Here is a 17,250-nt window from a genome sequence, read left to right as displayed (position 1 = left end):
AAAGAATCGGTTATTTTCGGATCCGAAACGAACATGCTTGCTGACTGAAACAACCTTAACGGCTTTTGCTGACGTGGATTCTCTTTGTATAAGCCCCGCCACTCCGCCTTGCCTCTCTGAGCTTTTCTTCAACTATGCCTCTTCCATCAATTTCAAGTCAAAAACACTCCTCAAAGTACAACTTTTCTCTCTTTTTTTGTTAATAATTACAACTTTTCTCTCTTTTTTTGTTAATAATTTTATCTTTAAATTCTCTGCATTTCTTTTTCACGAAAACCGTAACCGAAAACTGGTATTACTCTGTTTGTTTTCCGAGAAAACCAGGAAATTTCAAGAAACTTGCTTAACTTTCCGCCAAATCCAAAATCTCACAACCTTAGTCTGATTTGATCATCATTAAAGTTTCTTTCCTTTTATATCGGTTTGTTTTTTTTTTCTCGGAATCTGTTTTTTCTTTGTGATCGGTACCTATCATTTTCCTCTCTTTTTTTCCTCTTCGTTTCCAGGAAAAGCTAAGATTCTTGACGAAAATGTATAAGGAGCTGCTGTGTTTTTATTTCATTGTGCTTGTTTCCTTGGCGACTTTGTTTTCAGAATCTAATGCTACTACGGATAAACTTGATGGTAATTTCGTTTCGATCTTTTTATTCCCTCTCAACTTTCTTAATGACTTCTTTTTTATATTTTCTGTATGGTTTTTTATGACTGTTTATCATCTTCTTACCGTCAAGTACTTCATTAGTTACTTAATTACCTTACTGGAAAAGAAAGATAAAAACTGGATCGAGATTTTGTTTTGCATTGGATTCTATTTTTAAATTTTACCTGAGGCCTAATTCTGGCGGGAAAATGTGGTTATCTGATGACTAAAATATCATGGAAAAATCCATTCAAAACCGATTGGTTAAAGTGATCATAACTTCTGCGCTGCATCATCGTCTTAATATTGTCGGGAGATAAAAAAATACATCCAAAAAGGGAAAAAAAAAAGAAAGAAAAGGTTTGCGCGTTTTCTTTCTCCTCAATACATTGAGAAAAGAATTTGTTCATAATCGGATTAATCAATTTTGCCACTTTCTTTTGCTAAGGATGTAATTGATTTACCGTGATTTTATGTACCACAAATTTTGTTGCTCATAAACATTAGGCCATTTGAGCTCAAATTGTACGCGCTCTTTGCTTTAGTTATCGTTTTAGTGATAATCTTATACCGATAAGGCGATAACATTGCTAATCTGCATTTCTTTTTATATATATTACCATTTTTCAGTCATAGCTTTAAATGGTTTGTTCAAGGCCCTAAACAACGCGTCCCAGCTAAAAGGGTGGCAACTTGACGGCGGGGATCCGTGTGGGGATGTCTGGACCGGAGTAGCATGTTCTGGGTCTTCCGTAACACATCTGTAATGCCGTTTAGCTTAAATAAATCATGCACTCTAATAATGTTGCTTTGTTTTTACTACCTAAATTCCACACCCTTTTGCAGGAGAGTTCCACAACTAAATCTTAGTGGGTATCTAGGCCAACTTGATAATCTCAATAACCTGAGGCATCTGTGAGTAACTTTTCTTAGTACTTCAGAAAATGTAAGGGAGCTCTACTCTGCATTAAACTCTTTGAGTTGGCTTTCCTCTGTTAGGGATTTGAGCTCCAATTACATTGGAGGTGAAATTCCTTATGGCTTACCACCTAATGTCACTCATATGTAAGATGCCTGATCTCTATAAGTTAAATGAATTTTTTTTTATCTCATTTTGGACTTTATCCACCAAAATATTTTAATTCTTTTCTTCCCCTCTACCCTGTTTCTTTTCATTAATGCAGAAATTTAGCGTGTAACAGCTTGATAAAAAATATACCCCACTCATTATCTTTCTTGACAAATCTAACGCATCTGTAAGCTGCTTTTACCCTAACTACCTAGTTAGCTGGCTTATTTTTGGTTCATTGATGTACTTATATACATACACATACACTTATATTCGTTTCAGGAATCTAAGCCACAACTTTCTGTCTGGACCTATTGGCGATGTGTTTACTAGCTTACAAAGTCTGAAAACAATGTATGCTTTTCCACCTGTTGTTTTCTGTTTGGAAATGAATTTTGGAAGCCAATGGTAATTGCCCACTAATAAATTGTATTTTGGAAAAAGGCAAACAACGAAGAATTCTGAATATTATTCAGGCTTCATGTTAGGTTTGTTGACAGAAACTGATTTGCATCTTTTTCCATGTTTCCCTTAAAAAATTGGAGACTTCATGCTTGAGTGAAACGAATATCTGAATTGACAATTGTCCAAGATGAAGTGAATCGTGACAGAAGACTCTGATGTTTTGTAACGCTCGGATCCTGAATTGAAATATGCTTGCACCTGTCTAACATCTTCTTATGTATTCCAACTTGTTACTAGTTTCAACACCTCCGTGGACTAAAATAGTCTTAACCTGTCATGTTAGGGATCTATCGAACAATAAGTTCACCGGAGACCTACCAAAATCTTTTGGATCACTGACTAATCTTACCGAACTGTGAGTTATATGCAGCTTAATCTAATTTTTTTACACGTTCCATGTTCTTTCATCCATTGTACAGGCATGTTAATTTCATATGTCGCTTTGGTCTCCGCATAGGTTCTTGGAAAATAACAACTTCACTGGATCGGTGATATATTTGGCTGAGCTTCCATTAAATTACCTGTACGTTTATGAGGACAGGATCCCCTACATTTTGCGTCTAATTATGATATTTTACTATTTACTCCTGCATGTATTTCTCAGGAACCTTGAAGGTAATCATTTTAGTGGCAGAATTCCACGGCAGTTTCAGTCGATTCCAAATTTATGGTGAGTGATGCAATATCAGTGGTGTTAGCTTGGACAAGCTAACAAATTAAACTATGAATATTTTCCTCTTTTACTTCTTAACAGGTTTTGGGGTAATAGATTTGACACAGTGGCCATGTACCCACCGTGGAATTTCCCTTTGGACAATGTTCCACATGAGCAAAATATTAGTAGTCCACCATCATCTCAGCAGAGTGCTATGGTGGACTACCCCTCCTCTGAAGCAAGTGAAACAAAGAAGAAAAAGCTAAGCCCCCTTAGAATATCTTATGTGGTTGTTGGTGTGGCTCTGGTGGCAGTCTGTGTAGCAGTAGTCTTTGCAATCCACATTAAGCGATCTAATGCAAAAAGACTTAGAAGCTTGGACGGCAGCAATAGCACGCTGCATTCTCATCCAATTAGTCCAAGTATAGGTGAGAGCTCTACTTTTTGACATTGTTAAGATGTGGGGAAATCAGTTGCACCTATCTCAATAGTTATAACTAAGCCTTCTTTCTTTCGTCCCGTATGCGAATAGACTTGTCTACCGCTGCACAAACCGCAAGCCCACCATTCTTGGAAATCAGCAGTCCATTCAATCTGGTCCCAAGGCGAAATCCCCCTGTTCTTCTGACCAATACTGAGAAAACATCAAGAAGAAAAAGTTTCGCAGGAGAAAACAAATTTGCTATGCATTCAAAAGTGTATACAGTGGCGGAGCTTCAATTAGCTACGAACAGCTTTAGTGAAGAAAACCATCTTGGAGAGGGATCACTTGGTCCTGTTTACAAAGCTGAGTTTCCTAACGGCCAAGTAAGTCTAAAACTTGCTAAGGTTTTTCTATAATGTTCAAGTGACAATAAAATTCTATACGAGGTATTTACCCAAAAAAAAAAATTCTATACAAGGTTTTATCATTGTTTGTCTATAATGTTCATTTTTTTTTCCCAGTTTTTTGCTGTGAAAGTCATCAATATGGTATCTTTGTCTTTCGATGAAGAAGAGAAATTTATGGATGTCATTCAGATGGCCTCACAACTTAGGCACCCCAATATCGTAAGACTTACTGGGTATTGTGTAGAACATGGCCAACATCTTGTAGTTTATGAATATGTGAGAAACTTGTCTCTTGACGATGCTTTGCACAGTGAAGTCTTCAAGCCACTGTCCTGGGGATTACGTCTTCGTATTGCTCTTGGTATTGCTCAGGCTTTGGAGTAAGTATTTCATATGGTTCTTGTAACAAGCATTTCTTTTCTTCAACCTCATTGGCTGCAAGATTTTTATTTATAGTACATGTATATTCACCGAGTACTCTATGAGGTGAATTAATATCATTTAGTACCTCTAAAAGTATTATCTGCACAACAGAAATTGAGAATATTTACACACTATACAGATAGGGCTATATGTGATCTGCTTATTTAAGGCTGCTTTGTCTAATCCTACTATGATTTTTCCCTTCTGCTTTTTGATGGTTTCTATGATCTTATGACGGTTGCAGCTATTTGCATTCTACATTCTCGCCGCCAGCTTCTCATAGCAACATAAAAGCCGCCAACATCTTGCTAGACGACGAACTAATGCCTCACGTGTGTGACTGTGGCTTATCAATTCTAAGACCACTTACGAGCAATTCTGTGAAAACCAAGGTAAGAACTTCCGAGGAATAATTGGATGGGGTTCATGGAAACTGTCACTTGATAGTAAGAGCAATCAGTCCATATCTTTTCACTGAATTTAGAATATCTACTCTTGCATTTGTTGATAAAGAACTTCACTCAATATGCTGAATGAATAATCGGAAGGAAGATGGTATCCAACTGTCCATGGGTGGTAAATGGTACCAATAGTAACATCAAACCATGCAATTGTCAAAAAATTTTACTATATTCTGTCCACTGAACATTTAGGTATTTAAGCATTTCCAATAATAAGGGTAATTTTTTTTAGATAAGTTATTTTATTAACCAAAGCAAGAAATTAGAACAGCTATTTAGTTTTTATTTTTTTTTGTCCATTTCGTGTCTTTGATTTGTAATACAACTGGAGTTCGTAGCATTTCAAACAGAAATTATATGCATACATGGCATTTACTTTTTCCTCAAGTCCCTTGGAGAGTGCGAAAACTATATTCGGCCACAAATCTCATTTAACACTGATGCAAAAGCAGGCTTCTGAAATTGCCATCCGGAACACCGGTTACATTGCACCTGAACACGGGCAACCAGGGAGTGATAACACAAAAAGTGATGTATATGCCTTTGGAGTGCTGCTTTTGGAGTTACTAACAGCAAGAAGACCCTGTGATAGGTGCTGTGTCTGATATTCTTGTTTTTACTTTCGTAGGCAACTCTTTTGACATTTTCTTTTGTGGATGTTTCAACACAGTTCAAGACCTCGAGATGAGCAATCTTTGGTGGAGTGGGCTTCGATCCGTCTTCATGATAACGAGTCTTTGCAACAGATGGTTGATCCTGGCATTAGAAGAACATTTCCTCCCAGGTTTCTCTCCAGTTATGCAGACATTGTGTCCTTATGCATTCAGGTATTGCAGAGAGATCATTTACATTCAAATTTAGCAGTGAAGACTTAGGTTGTCCATCTCTATAACATAGAATCTGATATGATCTCTAGTAATATATTGATATGTCTGGTTAGGGTAGGCTCAAATACATTTACACCTGTATGTATGTGTGCCATTTGTTCGCTCAATTACATTTATATGTATGGTTAAGTAGCTTTGAACTGAAAATGCAGCCTGAGAAAGAATTCCGACCACCCATGTCGGAAATCGTGGAATCTCTGACACGTCTATCACAAAAGATGGGCATGACAAAGAGCAATATATTAATAGATGGAGCTGAAGTTGAACCAGTCTTCGACAGATCTTTCAGGTCAACCCAAACATGCTTCGGTAGCTCTCCAGCTGCTAGCTTGTCTATTGATGGTACGTAGCCAAGGTTGGCTCTTCATCACATCTTTGTTCATTGGCAAACAATATAATAAAATCTTAGATCATATTTTAGGTGCTCATCCGGCATTTGTGCACCCCCTCCCCCTTTTTTATCTTTTTTGGGGTGGGGTGCTCATACATACCAGTGTTAAATTTGATGGCTGGTAATGGATAGAATGACAACATTAAGCTCTGCTTTGCTCATCTATTTTATCTTTCCATATTCTTATTTACATTCTAAAATAGAATCCCTTAATCTGATTGTAAAATTTAAGAAAATGAGGCTTGATATTCTTAATGACTTAATTTATCTCGTTTGGTGAAGTTATAGAATAGATTTTACAAACGAGATTATAAAAAGTAACTAAAATAAAAATGACAATTAGACCAGTCGATCATTATGAATACGCTCTTCCGGAATTAAAAGGATCAGTCAATGCGTATTGAGTTTTTCCTAAATCAAACAAGCAAAGTAAACTGGTCTTCAAACTTCACTTCTCTAACTGTAAGTCAAATCATGCGCTAATACCGGTATTCAACAAGGCATTGATCTCTCCAATTATATGAACGGGTCTTCCATCAAATACCGATGAAAGGGTACTTTCACATAGTTTCTTCAGTTCCCTGGTTTTTGCAAGTGCAGCTTCCTGCAGTTTAATTATTCCCAAATTTGATTAATTACCAATCAATTTTAAAGCTTAATAGCACCATAAATCAACTACTATTCAACTTGACAATATGGTAGATAACTTACTTGCTTTGGCCATGAAGAAGATAGAGAATTCTGAAGCTCCATACGTTTGGCAGCCACATCCTTCAACCCTTCTTTTAACTTTGCTTCGTGATATTTCTTTTCCTCTAATGTACTAACCAGTCTGTCTAGGAATCTGAAACTTAAAACAAACAAAGTTAGTGTGTTGTATATAATTATAGCTCACTATCGAATATTTATCCCCAAAAAAGAAAAAGAAAACTTTCTAAAGCTGGAAATACGAAGCGATACACAAAAAGGTTGGCTAATGAGGGCAGAGATGTAGTTAAAGCAAAGACCTGAAGAGGGCAACCCAAATCTACATAACGCTTTTTAGATGGAGACTAATAATAAGACAAAATGCCAAGGCATTTAAGAGAAAACTGAAAAGCATGATCATATCTCCAATAACTATCATTCTGCAAACCATTCTGTAATCTGATAATGTATCCTTGTGATGCTCGAACAAAACATAGCTGCCATTTTATGGCTTGATTGAAACCATTAGTGGAATTGACATTAATCTGTACCAATCTATCAATTTACTACAACATTTTGCGATTTCCCAATCGCTAGATTGAAGATTAGTAATCTAAAACTTCTTCAAAGCAGAAAGGAATATCACTATTCACTAGCAACATTACTATTAACGCGTAATTGTTTCATAGGGACTAATCATTAATTTTCTGCAGAGGAATTTCAGTCAGTTCAGCTCATCAGCTCCAGTCATATAGCTTGTGAAACATACAAAGTCTGGATGCATATTTCTTTTAAAAGAGAATTTAAGGAAACAAAAGAGTAAAAATAAGGAAATAATCAACATATAAACGTAAACTTAGTTATCAAGTCGCACCTTTTAGAGTTGAGAATCATGATTAAATCCCGTGTTTTCCTATTTGTCAGCAGTGAAATCGCTAATGAAACATCGGATATAATTGTCTCGATCGCATCAGGAGTATGCTGCTGTAGCACCAAGGGAGCAACTGCTTGGACTTGATTTTGCAAGGACAGAGTATCTTCATTCCTCAACTCCACCAATCGCTGATTCAAAAATGCCTTCATCTGATAAAACAACATTAAACCAAACATAAAACTTCGAATGAGAAATAAGCCTTTGATCTAAGGACACAAACAATTACATCATAATGACAAGTATGCACTAGATGAGTTTTCAATGTTGTTTTACTTTTATTTTATTCATACAGAAGGTAAAATGGCATTCCTAAACCAAAACTCATTACGCATCAATCCAAATTACATACTCGGCCATTAATGAACCCTTCTCTTTGAATGAGATATTAGCAAAAAAAATAAAGGAATATTACAGCAATATGAGCCAATCAGGTAATCCTATAAGATTAATCAGCATATACCTCGTAAAAATCATCCAAAATCTTATTTCTGTATTCTGTCTCCAAAAGTTGGCTCCTTTCCTCCCTGGTTCCTCGGGTAAGAGGTAAAGAATCAGGAGCATATGTCTGATTTTCCAATTGTATATTTGGTAAGCTTACTTCATCAATCACATAAATTTGTGGTGTTTCAGCACTTATGTCCCAGGATATATCTGACACAGAAATTTCAGGAGGGCTTTCTGTTTTATCTAATGGGGTTTTATCGGATTCAGCAACTTCATTTGGTGAAGAATTCTGCAAGATGTCACTGGCATTAACTATTTCATATGGCCCTAAACCACCACCACCATCATCTGTTTCTTCCAAAGTACCAATATCCCAATCTATTTGAGCATTGTCAACAGAGATATCCCAATCAATAGCATCTGCATTGACATCTATATCTCCCCTCCCAAGGTTTATGTCATTATGAGTATTTTCTAAATCAAGGGTCTCAGAAGCTGCAGAAACACTCAAAGATGGAGGATTTTCACGAATATCTTTCAAGCTCAGCAAGACAGCAAGTGAAGATTTCTGCAAATCATTTTAGTGAGCAGCAACATTATATAACTCACAAAAGTCGACATACAAAGCAGACCAAAAGGAAAAGCTAAAAACAGCAACAAAGACAGGCATTCTCTGATTTTGATTATTGTCTTACATCCTTTTCTGTATGAGCATCTCTGACAAAATTAGAATAATACTCGATCCCCCGTGAAACAGAATCACCATTGATGACTTCTAGAATCCTGCTAAATGTACTTGGGAGCGAATTAGCAGTCTCTAAGAGTTCAAGCCTGACATTTTTCCCCTGTAATGTCAAATCACTGCCACTTTAACACATTGATAGCAAAAAAGAATATAAACCGGAGCAAGTTGCTACCATCAATATAAATATAAAAACCTGCAACCCAAGCTCTTGGCAAGCCTCAGCATATTTAGCAGCTGATAGAGCTGCACTTCTTTTTATATCAGCTTCCTTGCGTTCAAGTTCAGCCAGTTGTTGCTGAATCTTTTGCATCTGTTTTTTCTGATATGGGCTTTACATTTTAAAGAAAACTTATCAACAAAGTGCATCAATCAATGGCAAAGCAATCCTTGTGTGCTATTCATTCCAAAGAAGATTAAAACCAAACAAAACATGCCCTCACATTTCATAGTTTACATTCTGAATAATTATTTGAGCAGCCTCGCCAAGGTATAGATGATCTTTCTCAAAAGAACGCACAATTGCTTCCCAAGATCCCTGCCAAAGGATTAATACAGTTATTGCATTTATTACAAAGATCCAGTGGTTCACTCCATTGGTGTGCAAGCAAGTGTTTGAGCCTTTTAAGTAAATGCATGTGCACTGAGAGAGAGAGAGAAAGAAAGAGAGAGAGTTCTTGTCTTACAGAAGCACCTGATAGCCGACCAAATATGTTCCGGCTTTCTGGAGTCAACTTAAGAAGAATATCATATATTTTCTTGGCCTCTAAGTAACCAATCCCTGAAAGCAGTACACTAGTTATCATATAACCAGGAAAACGGCAACCAATTCTGAAAACTCTAATAAAAAAGAGAAGCTCACTAAAACAAATACAAGAAAATGCAGTCCAAGCAATAAAATCCAAACTATCTTTTGAGATACTTCATACCACACACTACATAATTATCTCAAGCAGAGAGAGAAACATAGAGAGATAACATGTGCCCAAAAAAAGGAAATTTATTTTATTAAAAAATAAATTCACTTATCAACTTATGATCAAAGGTTGTAACCAACAACACACTTCCTGCCACACATGATATATTGCACAGTCACATGAGAAAACGTATTTGCCCATTTCACGTGCTGATCACTGTTCTCTGATTTGCTAATGGCCAGTATCCTCTTCTATCATCTACACAGTCTTCATTTGTCAGTTTCAAGTCCTTTAAAAAAAATTTAGCCCGATCACTGGTGGTGAAGACTGGGATTTCCAGAAAACAAAAATAAAGCGCAAATATGGTAGGTGACAATTCAGTGTTTGAAAGAGAGCAGCATGAATGGGGGTAATGGGTTTATTTAAAGTTGTAAGAGAGTTTATCTTTCAAAAGGAAATGAGGCAGTTCCTGATGCAACTAGACTCCTGAAATCCCACTTGATAAATCCCCTTGGGTTGTGTTTGGGAACTTGGATTTCAATAATACTGAAAATTGTGGTAAAAATACATATGAATACACTATTCATGATTATTTGTCATATTAATGAACATTTATATGCCTACTTAACGGTGAATTTGACATTCATGTTCCTATAGATTTTTTTGAATTTGAAATGCATGTTTCTATACCTTTCAAATATATAATCATATTGAATCTTAACTAATTTATGCATAATGTAAGTATTTCTTTCTCTCAATTTATATAGCAAATAAAACCCAGATCCGAAATTTCAAAATCATATACCAAACATAACATTAAATCATGAAGGTTGAGATTAGGGTAGTTCACATCAATGATTTGATCCTTTTTTACCCCCCCCCACCTCCTCTTAATTGAAATCAAGCCACAAAGGTTATACTAATAATAGCTAGCCTATGTACTTTCCAATTCATCCATCTCCCGAATTCACTCCCAACAAAAGTAGGAAAGAGTTTTTTACTCCACTCTCCTCAATTCTACGCCCATTTACTCTAATTGTTTCACCTACAAACTTCCAACACATGTTAAGAGTGTGGTGGCACCAATGGCTAACTATAATGTTTGTGAAAGACTTATTCAAACAAAAACTTTCTATGTAGAAGTACAATTGAAGGAGATTAAACCATGTAAGTGCTTGCAGAGTATTTAGCTCAACAGTAGTAGGTAAACATATTCCCTCCACTTAAGAGCGACTCCAAAACCCCCTTCCCTCCAAAATAGAGAACAAAAAACAATTAAAAGAATTACAACTATTTCTCAAAGTTGCAAAGCCAATCTTAGTTTCCTATCCACATAAATTTTAAAGTTTCACTTCTAAAGCAAAAAAGAACAGAACCCAAACAAAAAGCTGCAAAGCTATCGGAAACTTCCTCTCCTTATTCATAACCAACCAAAGAATTCATCAATTTTAATATCAATCGCATAAATGAAATTTGAATGAAACATAAATTGTAAGTACACGCAACCGTTTAGCGAAATATGTCAATTTAATTGATTGGCTAGTATAAAACTATTAAAAGAAATAACGAACATTCAGGGTCAAGGGTTTGAAAATAGGGATCAATATCCTTAGGCAACGCCGAGAACTCCTTCGATATCTTGGATCGTATCGCCGCCAATCTCTTTCTCCAATCAGACGGTATTCTCTTGCGATCTACTAACCATTCTTCAGTAAACGAAAACAGAAAAATCGTTAAATCAATTGTAGAGTGTAGTTTTCATCAAAGTTCTGAAAATAGAGAAAACCGAATATTTTTCGGGATTAACTGAGGTGATAATTTAGCGCGTTACCTCCAAGACGAGAAAATGTGATGTCGATTGGGAGATTACGGATGTCCTCCGCTGTTTGCATTGGTTTTTTTCTCGAGAAAGTGTTTCTCGGGAAAAATATGCAATAGGAAAGTCGAAATTAACGGTTGAGTAAACGGGGTCTATGGGTTTTGAGGTGCCCTTTGATGTTGGTAATGAAATGACGACTGAAACTGAAAATAGTTGAGTTACAACTTTAAGCAAAATTATTTAGGGTAAATTTCACAAGTAATCACCTAACTATTAGCCTGATTTTATCTTCATCACTTAGGTTCAAAAAATTCTATATTAGGCACTAACATTATTCAAATTTAAATTTTAACTACTCCTCAGTTAACTCATCAAGGGATTGTTGACATGGAATTGAAACGGAATAATATGAGATTGATGCTCAAATGGATAAATATTAAATTGAACATTAGCATAGTATTGAAATATTGATTTGAAAATGAATTGGTTTGACATATGATTGAGATATTGTATGGTTTGATTATATGTTAAACTCAAATTATGCTAGCATATTGTATTTGATATTAAAATAAGGTAAGTTTTGTTTAATGCCTATTAAGTTACTAAGCATTTTATATGCTTACCTTATTTGTTTTCCTTTTTCCTTGTAAATCATCACCTTACGGAACATGTCAAGTCAGATCTTACTGAAGCTCACACTATCCTATCCCCAAATTGGTAGTTTTTTGGTCATTTTGAACTTAAGGTTGTGGCATGTAGATATAGGATGTTTAGATGTGTTTCTAACGTGCAGAGGTTGTGGTGAATTGAAAAGCTTGGTATGTTATGTTATTTATGGTAATTAAGTATATTATGGATAATTTAGCAATTGTGATGCCTAGTTGAAACGGATTATCTTGATTTACATGTTTAAAATGTGTATGGCATATCAATTGGTATGAAATGAGGTAAGGATGGTAACATGCTTGAAATGTGGCCAAATCTTTATAGTTGTTGATTATATTCATTGCTTATAAGCTTTAGATGTGCATATGTGTATATAAGTGTTTGAAATGGAAGTGAATTGGTATGTCTTAAAGATCTTTAGCATTGGTAAAATTTGGTAATTAAATAGCTTGGTTTGTGTTTTGATTCATGGCATGAAATGTTAAGTTTACTTGATGCATATATAGTAATTCTCTTGAGAAGATGTTAAATCTGGATGTTGAGCTTGTTTTGTAAACGCCTGGTTTTAGTTAAATCAGAACAGTGGTTTTGAAACCATAAATTTGATGTCAAAAAATTATTTTAATATTATTTTATGTGTTTAAAGCATGTTTACAACATGTCTTGATATGTTTTTACAGCATGCATATATAGTAATTTTATCGTTTGGATGGTTAATTTGAGAAAAAGGACTAAATCGCGTAAAATGAAAAAGTTGCATGCTTTTAGTTAAAGGTGTTATTTAGCCTTGGTTGTTAATTATGATGGCCTTAAATGGTAATTAAACCATTTTAATTGTGAGTGGACAAAGATGGACATTAATATGATGATTTTAATGTTTTAATACTAAGGTTAATATGGTAATTTGGTTATTTAACTAAAATAAATAAAGCAAAAACTATAGTCATCTTTATTTCTTCATTTATAGCCGAATATTAAGAGAAAAAGAAAGCTTCCATGTCTATCTAAGGTTCGGCATATTCTTGGGTTAATTAAGGTACGGTTTTAGCTTAGTTTTTTTATGATTTTTACGTTTTTATAGTCGTTGCTTTGCATTCTAGCTAGCCCGTGCCTTAATTTTTGAATTTTTTAATTATTTTGAGAATTTCCATTGTTTAGTACTTGAGTAAATTGATGATTTATGATAGATTATGAAATTTTGTTAATAGTTAAACATGTTTTGTAAAGTGATTTTTGACAAAAATGACAAATAGGGATTAAATTGGGAAATGTGCAAATTGAGGGGTTTAAATGTGAAATAAATGAAATTTTTGGGCTGTTAGGGATTTATATGAAAATCGGCTAAGCTTGAGTTTAATGAAAATTTCTAAATTTTGTGTATTTGTGAAATAGGGACTAAATTGTTAAAAGTGTGAAAGTTTAGGGGCTAAAGTGAAAATATGCCTAAATGTGTATTTTTAGACTAAATTGAATGAGTTGGTAATTAAATGGATTAATTTTGAATACATATAGATCAAGAAAGAAAGAATTCAGATTTAGATCAGAGAAAAAGCAAGGTTAACGAATAGTCGATCAGATCCGTTAGTTTCGATTACGATGTAAGTTCGTATGCGGTAATTTCATTATAAATGTATGCTATATGCTTTAATATTACACAAATTATGATTATGAGATTACGGATAATGATTGAATTATGAATACGACTCTACGGCTGTGTTCAACGATGAAATCAACAAGTGAAACTTCCCGGTTGAACCTTAGGAATAGTTTAGGATGCTAGTGACATGTCATTAGGTTATTGTGTTGGCTTCGGGCCATGATATCGGCACTTCGGGTGCGAATGATACATTGATTTGGCTACGGGCCATGGTATAGGTACTTATCGACTGAGATCTTTGAATATCCGACTTCTATTCCGAATGGTTCAACGGGTAAACGAATGATGTGGTAGATAAAAAGGTTAGTACGAAGTGATACAGGTACGTATGGAACCTATTTGAGTATTACATTGAGAAAGTTCAATGAAATGGTACTTAATTATGTTTTGAAACATGAAAAAGGTTTGTGGTTAATGTGATTTTGATTTGGTAATGTGTAAATGGTTGTATTACATTTATTTGATGAATTGAGTTATTCACTTACAAACTTACTAAGCTATGAAGCTTACTTTGTGTTATTTGTCTATGTTTTATAGTGAATCAAAGCTAGCTCGGATCCGGGAGTCGTCGGGGACATCATCGCACTATCAAACACCTAAGTTGGTACTTTTGAGTTGTGTATTTATGGTATATGGCATGTATAAGCTAGTGTTGATACTTTGGGTGTGAATATAGCCGTGAAAGTTGGCTTGTAAATGTATATGTTTGTTTTGTATATATAGTCATGAGTGATGGCTTATTTTGGTATATTTTGGTATAAATGTGATTATGGTTTCTTAATTGCTTAAATGGTTATACTTTGAGTTTGGTAAATGATCTATATGGTGTGATTGAAGTTGATAAATTGAAAAGTTATATGATTGTGAATTAATGCTTAATGATATAAGTATTTGAATAAGTAATTGGCATTGATTTGAGTATAGATTTTGGTTAAAATGGATATGGTATAAATGGTGTATATTGATGATAATTTTGGCTATTTATTGTTTGATGAAAGGGTACCATTTTTGTAATACCCCAAACCTGGCCTAGACGTTATGACCGAATCTAGCAATGTCACATGATAGTGCTTTTGAAATCGTAATGATTAAAAACTCTTTCTCCGTTTACACAATTTTTCATCATCTTATGTCAATTTCTAAATCGTGTCATTCATTTCCAAATTGTTTACCATATTCCAAAACGATATACTTTGCGAAAGCTTTAAAACTATTTCCGTATATGAGAGAGTTTAGTAAAATGTTTGATCCTTTTGAAAAACCAGAGTTTTCCAACCACTAGTAGTGAAAACCGTAAAACATTGCAAAATCCCAAATTAAGCAAAAATCCGTAATGGCCTTAATTACATCAAATTTTCCCCAAAAAGAATAATTAAATCATAAGTAAATAGAAAACAGTCCAAGTGAAAAGAAAACCGAGCGGCCACTGCTAAGTCATTCGCTGCTCCGATCTGTCTACTACTGGGGATTACCTGAACAGATAAAACAGAAGAGGGTGAGTTTTCGTAAACTCAGTGAGTAATCCCCACAGATAAGCATGCATGCCAACATACATCAAAATATAGTCTGGGGCCGGAGCCCATCACATAATCAATTCGGGCTTTAGCCCATTTAGATACAGAATCAGATATATATATACAACAAGGCCTTAGCCCAATTAGACAAGGAATGCAGATCAAAATATCAGAATCCTACCCACCAGCCTCTACATACCATCTCTGTCCAGCCTTACACATCATGTGGGGATATAATCAACCCACCCAACCCTACACACCATATTGTACCGAAATACGACACATAAATAGAATAATGCAGCTGAGTTGCTAGATAACAAGCTTAAAGCCTTTCAGACACTTCCTCTGAAATATCATCAACCCAATCCCCGATGCAATGCAACATACCAATATGACATGCTATAATGCAACTTAACAAATCATACAATCGGCCAAATACACATGCTAAAAGTAACATGCTTAATACATACATCTTATAGTCACATCACAGAATTAGGGGTCTAAGTAATGCTTACAAACCCTACGGTAGGTCACAGTCGACCTGGGTGACCCGTGCAACCTTACTAATTATTTCAGAAAATTGAGCTCACATGCCCAAGTGGCCTGCCCGTGTGGGCTCACACATCCATGTGGCCCACACAGCCCAAATTAACCTTGGCTGTGTGGATCACACGGCCTGATCCAGAATTTCAAAATCCCGTGTGGTTTACCTGTGTGGGCTCACACTGCCCAAATAGGTCTAGCTCGTGTGTCGCACATGGCTTACCTAGCCATCACACGGTCGTGTCTCATGCACACGGCTTGGCTCTTCGATTACACATCCGTGTTTCATCACACGGCCTACCACACGGGCAACCACACTCTTGTGTGGCGTCGACAGATTACTTTTTTGACTTTTCGTCGAATTTCATTTTCTGTGTTTCGGGTACACACCTGGTTTCCTTTGAAGCTAAATCGAACTCCGAGCACTCCAAAACCTAATTATTGACCAATCCAACACCATAATCAGTCTTACTTTGCGATTAATCGAAATCCCGAACCAAAATACTCATTCCTAAAGCGATGAACACTTACCGCAAAGCTTCAACTCGATTCACTAAGAAACAGTATGAAGAGATCCTTAATCCTCACGATGTGTTGCTGTCAATAACATCAATATAACCCCAATCAAAATTTTAACATCCAACTTACAAAGTATCAAGAATTCACTTACCACAACGATAGATAACGAAACTTAAGAATATAGGAGCTTCACAGCAAAATAATAGAATTGGGAAAATCACGAAATTTGGGAGAAGGAAACAGAAAAAACTGACGTCTATTTGTTTTTGGGAAAAATAAAATTTGGGAAAAGAAATCAAAATTAATTTGAAATAACTCTGAAATTCAATATTTTTCTCTCATTAATCCACTTCTCAGAATTTTAGTTTAACCGAGACTCTCTCGATCAAATGAGCAAAAATAAACTCCCTCGCTCGCACAGGGATTCAAACTCAGAACCTTCAACCATCTAACACTCTATTTAACCACCAAACCAGCAGGCCCATTCTGATACACTTTTACCAATAATTAAATATAAGCCTATAAACCCAGGTTAAGGCTTTACTCAGAAAAATACCAAAATTTTTCCAAAGTTAAGTCTTGAACCCAAGACCTCACACACACACACTCAGAACACTTAACTAGTGGAACAAATACACAGTTGTGTGTCACACATTCGTAAAAACAAAAATTTAAATTTTTGGGGCGTTACAACTCTACCCTCTAAAAGAAAATTTCGGCCTCAAAATTTACCTAATCAGAATAGATGAGAATACTACTGACGCATCGCATCCTCAGACTCCCATGTAGCCTCGTCAGTGCTATGATTCCGCCACAACACCTTCACTAAATGAATGGATTTCCTCTTCAGAATCTTAACGTTGCGATCCAGAATCTAAACCGGGTCCTCCTCAAAGGTTAGATATGGTCGAACCTCAATTTTCTCAACAGGGACAATATGCGTGGGATCAGAGCGGTAGCGCCTTAACATTGAGACGTGGAATACA

The 17,250-nt window shown here is 35.5% G+C and overlaps 2 protein-coding genes across 3 annotated transcripts; one reads left to right on the top strand and one right to left on the bottom strand.

The window, feature by feature from the left end:
* The first annotated feature begins 9 nt into the window (after window positions 1-9).
* LOC107889511 (protein STRUBBELIG-RECEPTOR FAMILY 2) lies at window positions 10-5,972 on the top strand. 2 transcript variants are annotated; one of them, XM_041076608.1, is made up of 17 exons: window positions 10-175; window positions 507-624; window positions 1,271-1,403; window positions 1,487-1,555; window positions 1,640-1,705; window positions 1,825-1,896; window positions 1,992-2,063; window positions 2,458-2,529; window positions 2,632-2,697; window positions 2,779-2,844; window positions 2,929-3,257; window positions 3,362-3,636; window positions 3,775-4,040; window positions 4,328-4,475; window positions 4,997-5,136; window positions 5,215-5,371; window positions 5,584-5,972. In XM_041076608.1, the coding sequence occupies exons 2-17, from the start codon at window positions 531-533 to the stop codon at window positions 5,779-5,781; spliced, it is 2,223 nt and encodes a 740-aa protein (XP_040932542.1). In that variant the 5' UTR covers window positions 10-175; window positions 507-530; the 3' UTR covers window positions 5,782-5,972. The 2 variants fall into 2 exon arrangements, with proteins under 2 accessions (XP_040932542.1, XP_016669443.2); XM_016813954.2 differs by lacking the exon at window positions 10-175 and adding an exon at window positions 183-421.
* Window positions 5,973-6,070: 98 nt separating this feature from the next.
* On the bottom strand, window positions 6,071-11,563 carry LOC107889512 (CDK5RAP3-like protein). Its single transcript, XM_016813955.2, has 10 exons — window positions 11,378-11,563; window positions 11,118-11,252; window positions 9,316-9,410; window positions 9,073-9,167; window positions 8,826-8,961; window positions 8,583-8,732; window positions 7,904-8,455; window positions 7,384-7,592; window positions 6,534-6,666; window positions 6,071-6,426 (listed from the first exon to the last, which is right to left on the bottom strand). Exons 1-10 carry the CDS (start codon window positions 11,436-11,438, stop codon window positions 6,295-6,297), a joined length of 1,698 nt encoding a protein of 565 aa, XP_016669444.1. The 5' UTR covers window positions 11,439-11,563; the 3' UTR covers window positions 6,071-6,294.
* Window positions 11,564-17,250: the final 5,687 nt, after the last annotated feature.

This window comes from Gossypium hirsutum, chromosome A09 (genome assembly GCF_007990345.1).
Source record: "Gossypium hirsutum isolate 1008001.06 chromosome A09, Gossypium_hirsutum_v2.1, whole genome shotgun sequence".
Taxonomy (NCBI): Eukaryota; Viridiplantae; Streptophyta; class Magnoliopsida; order Malvales; family Malvaceae; genus Gossypium; species Gossypium hirsutum.
This window is presented reverse-complemented; position numbering and strand designations above follow the sequence as displayed.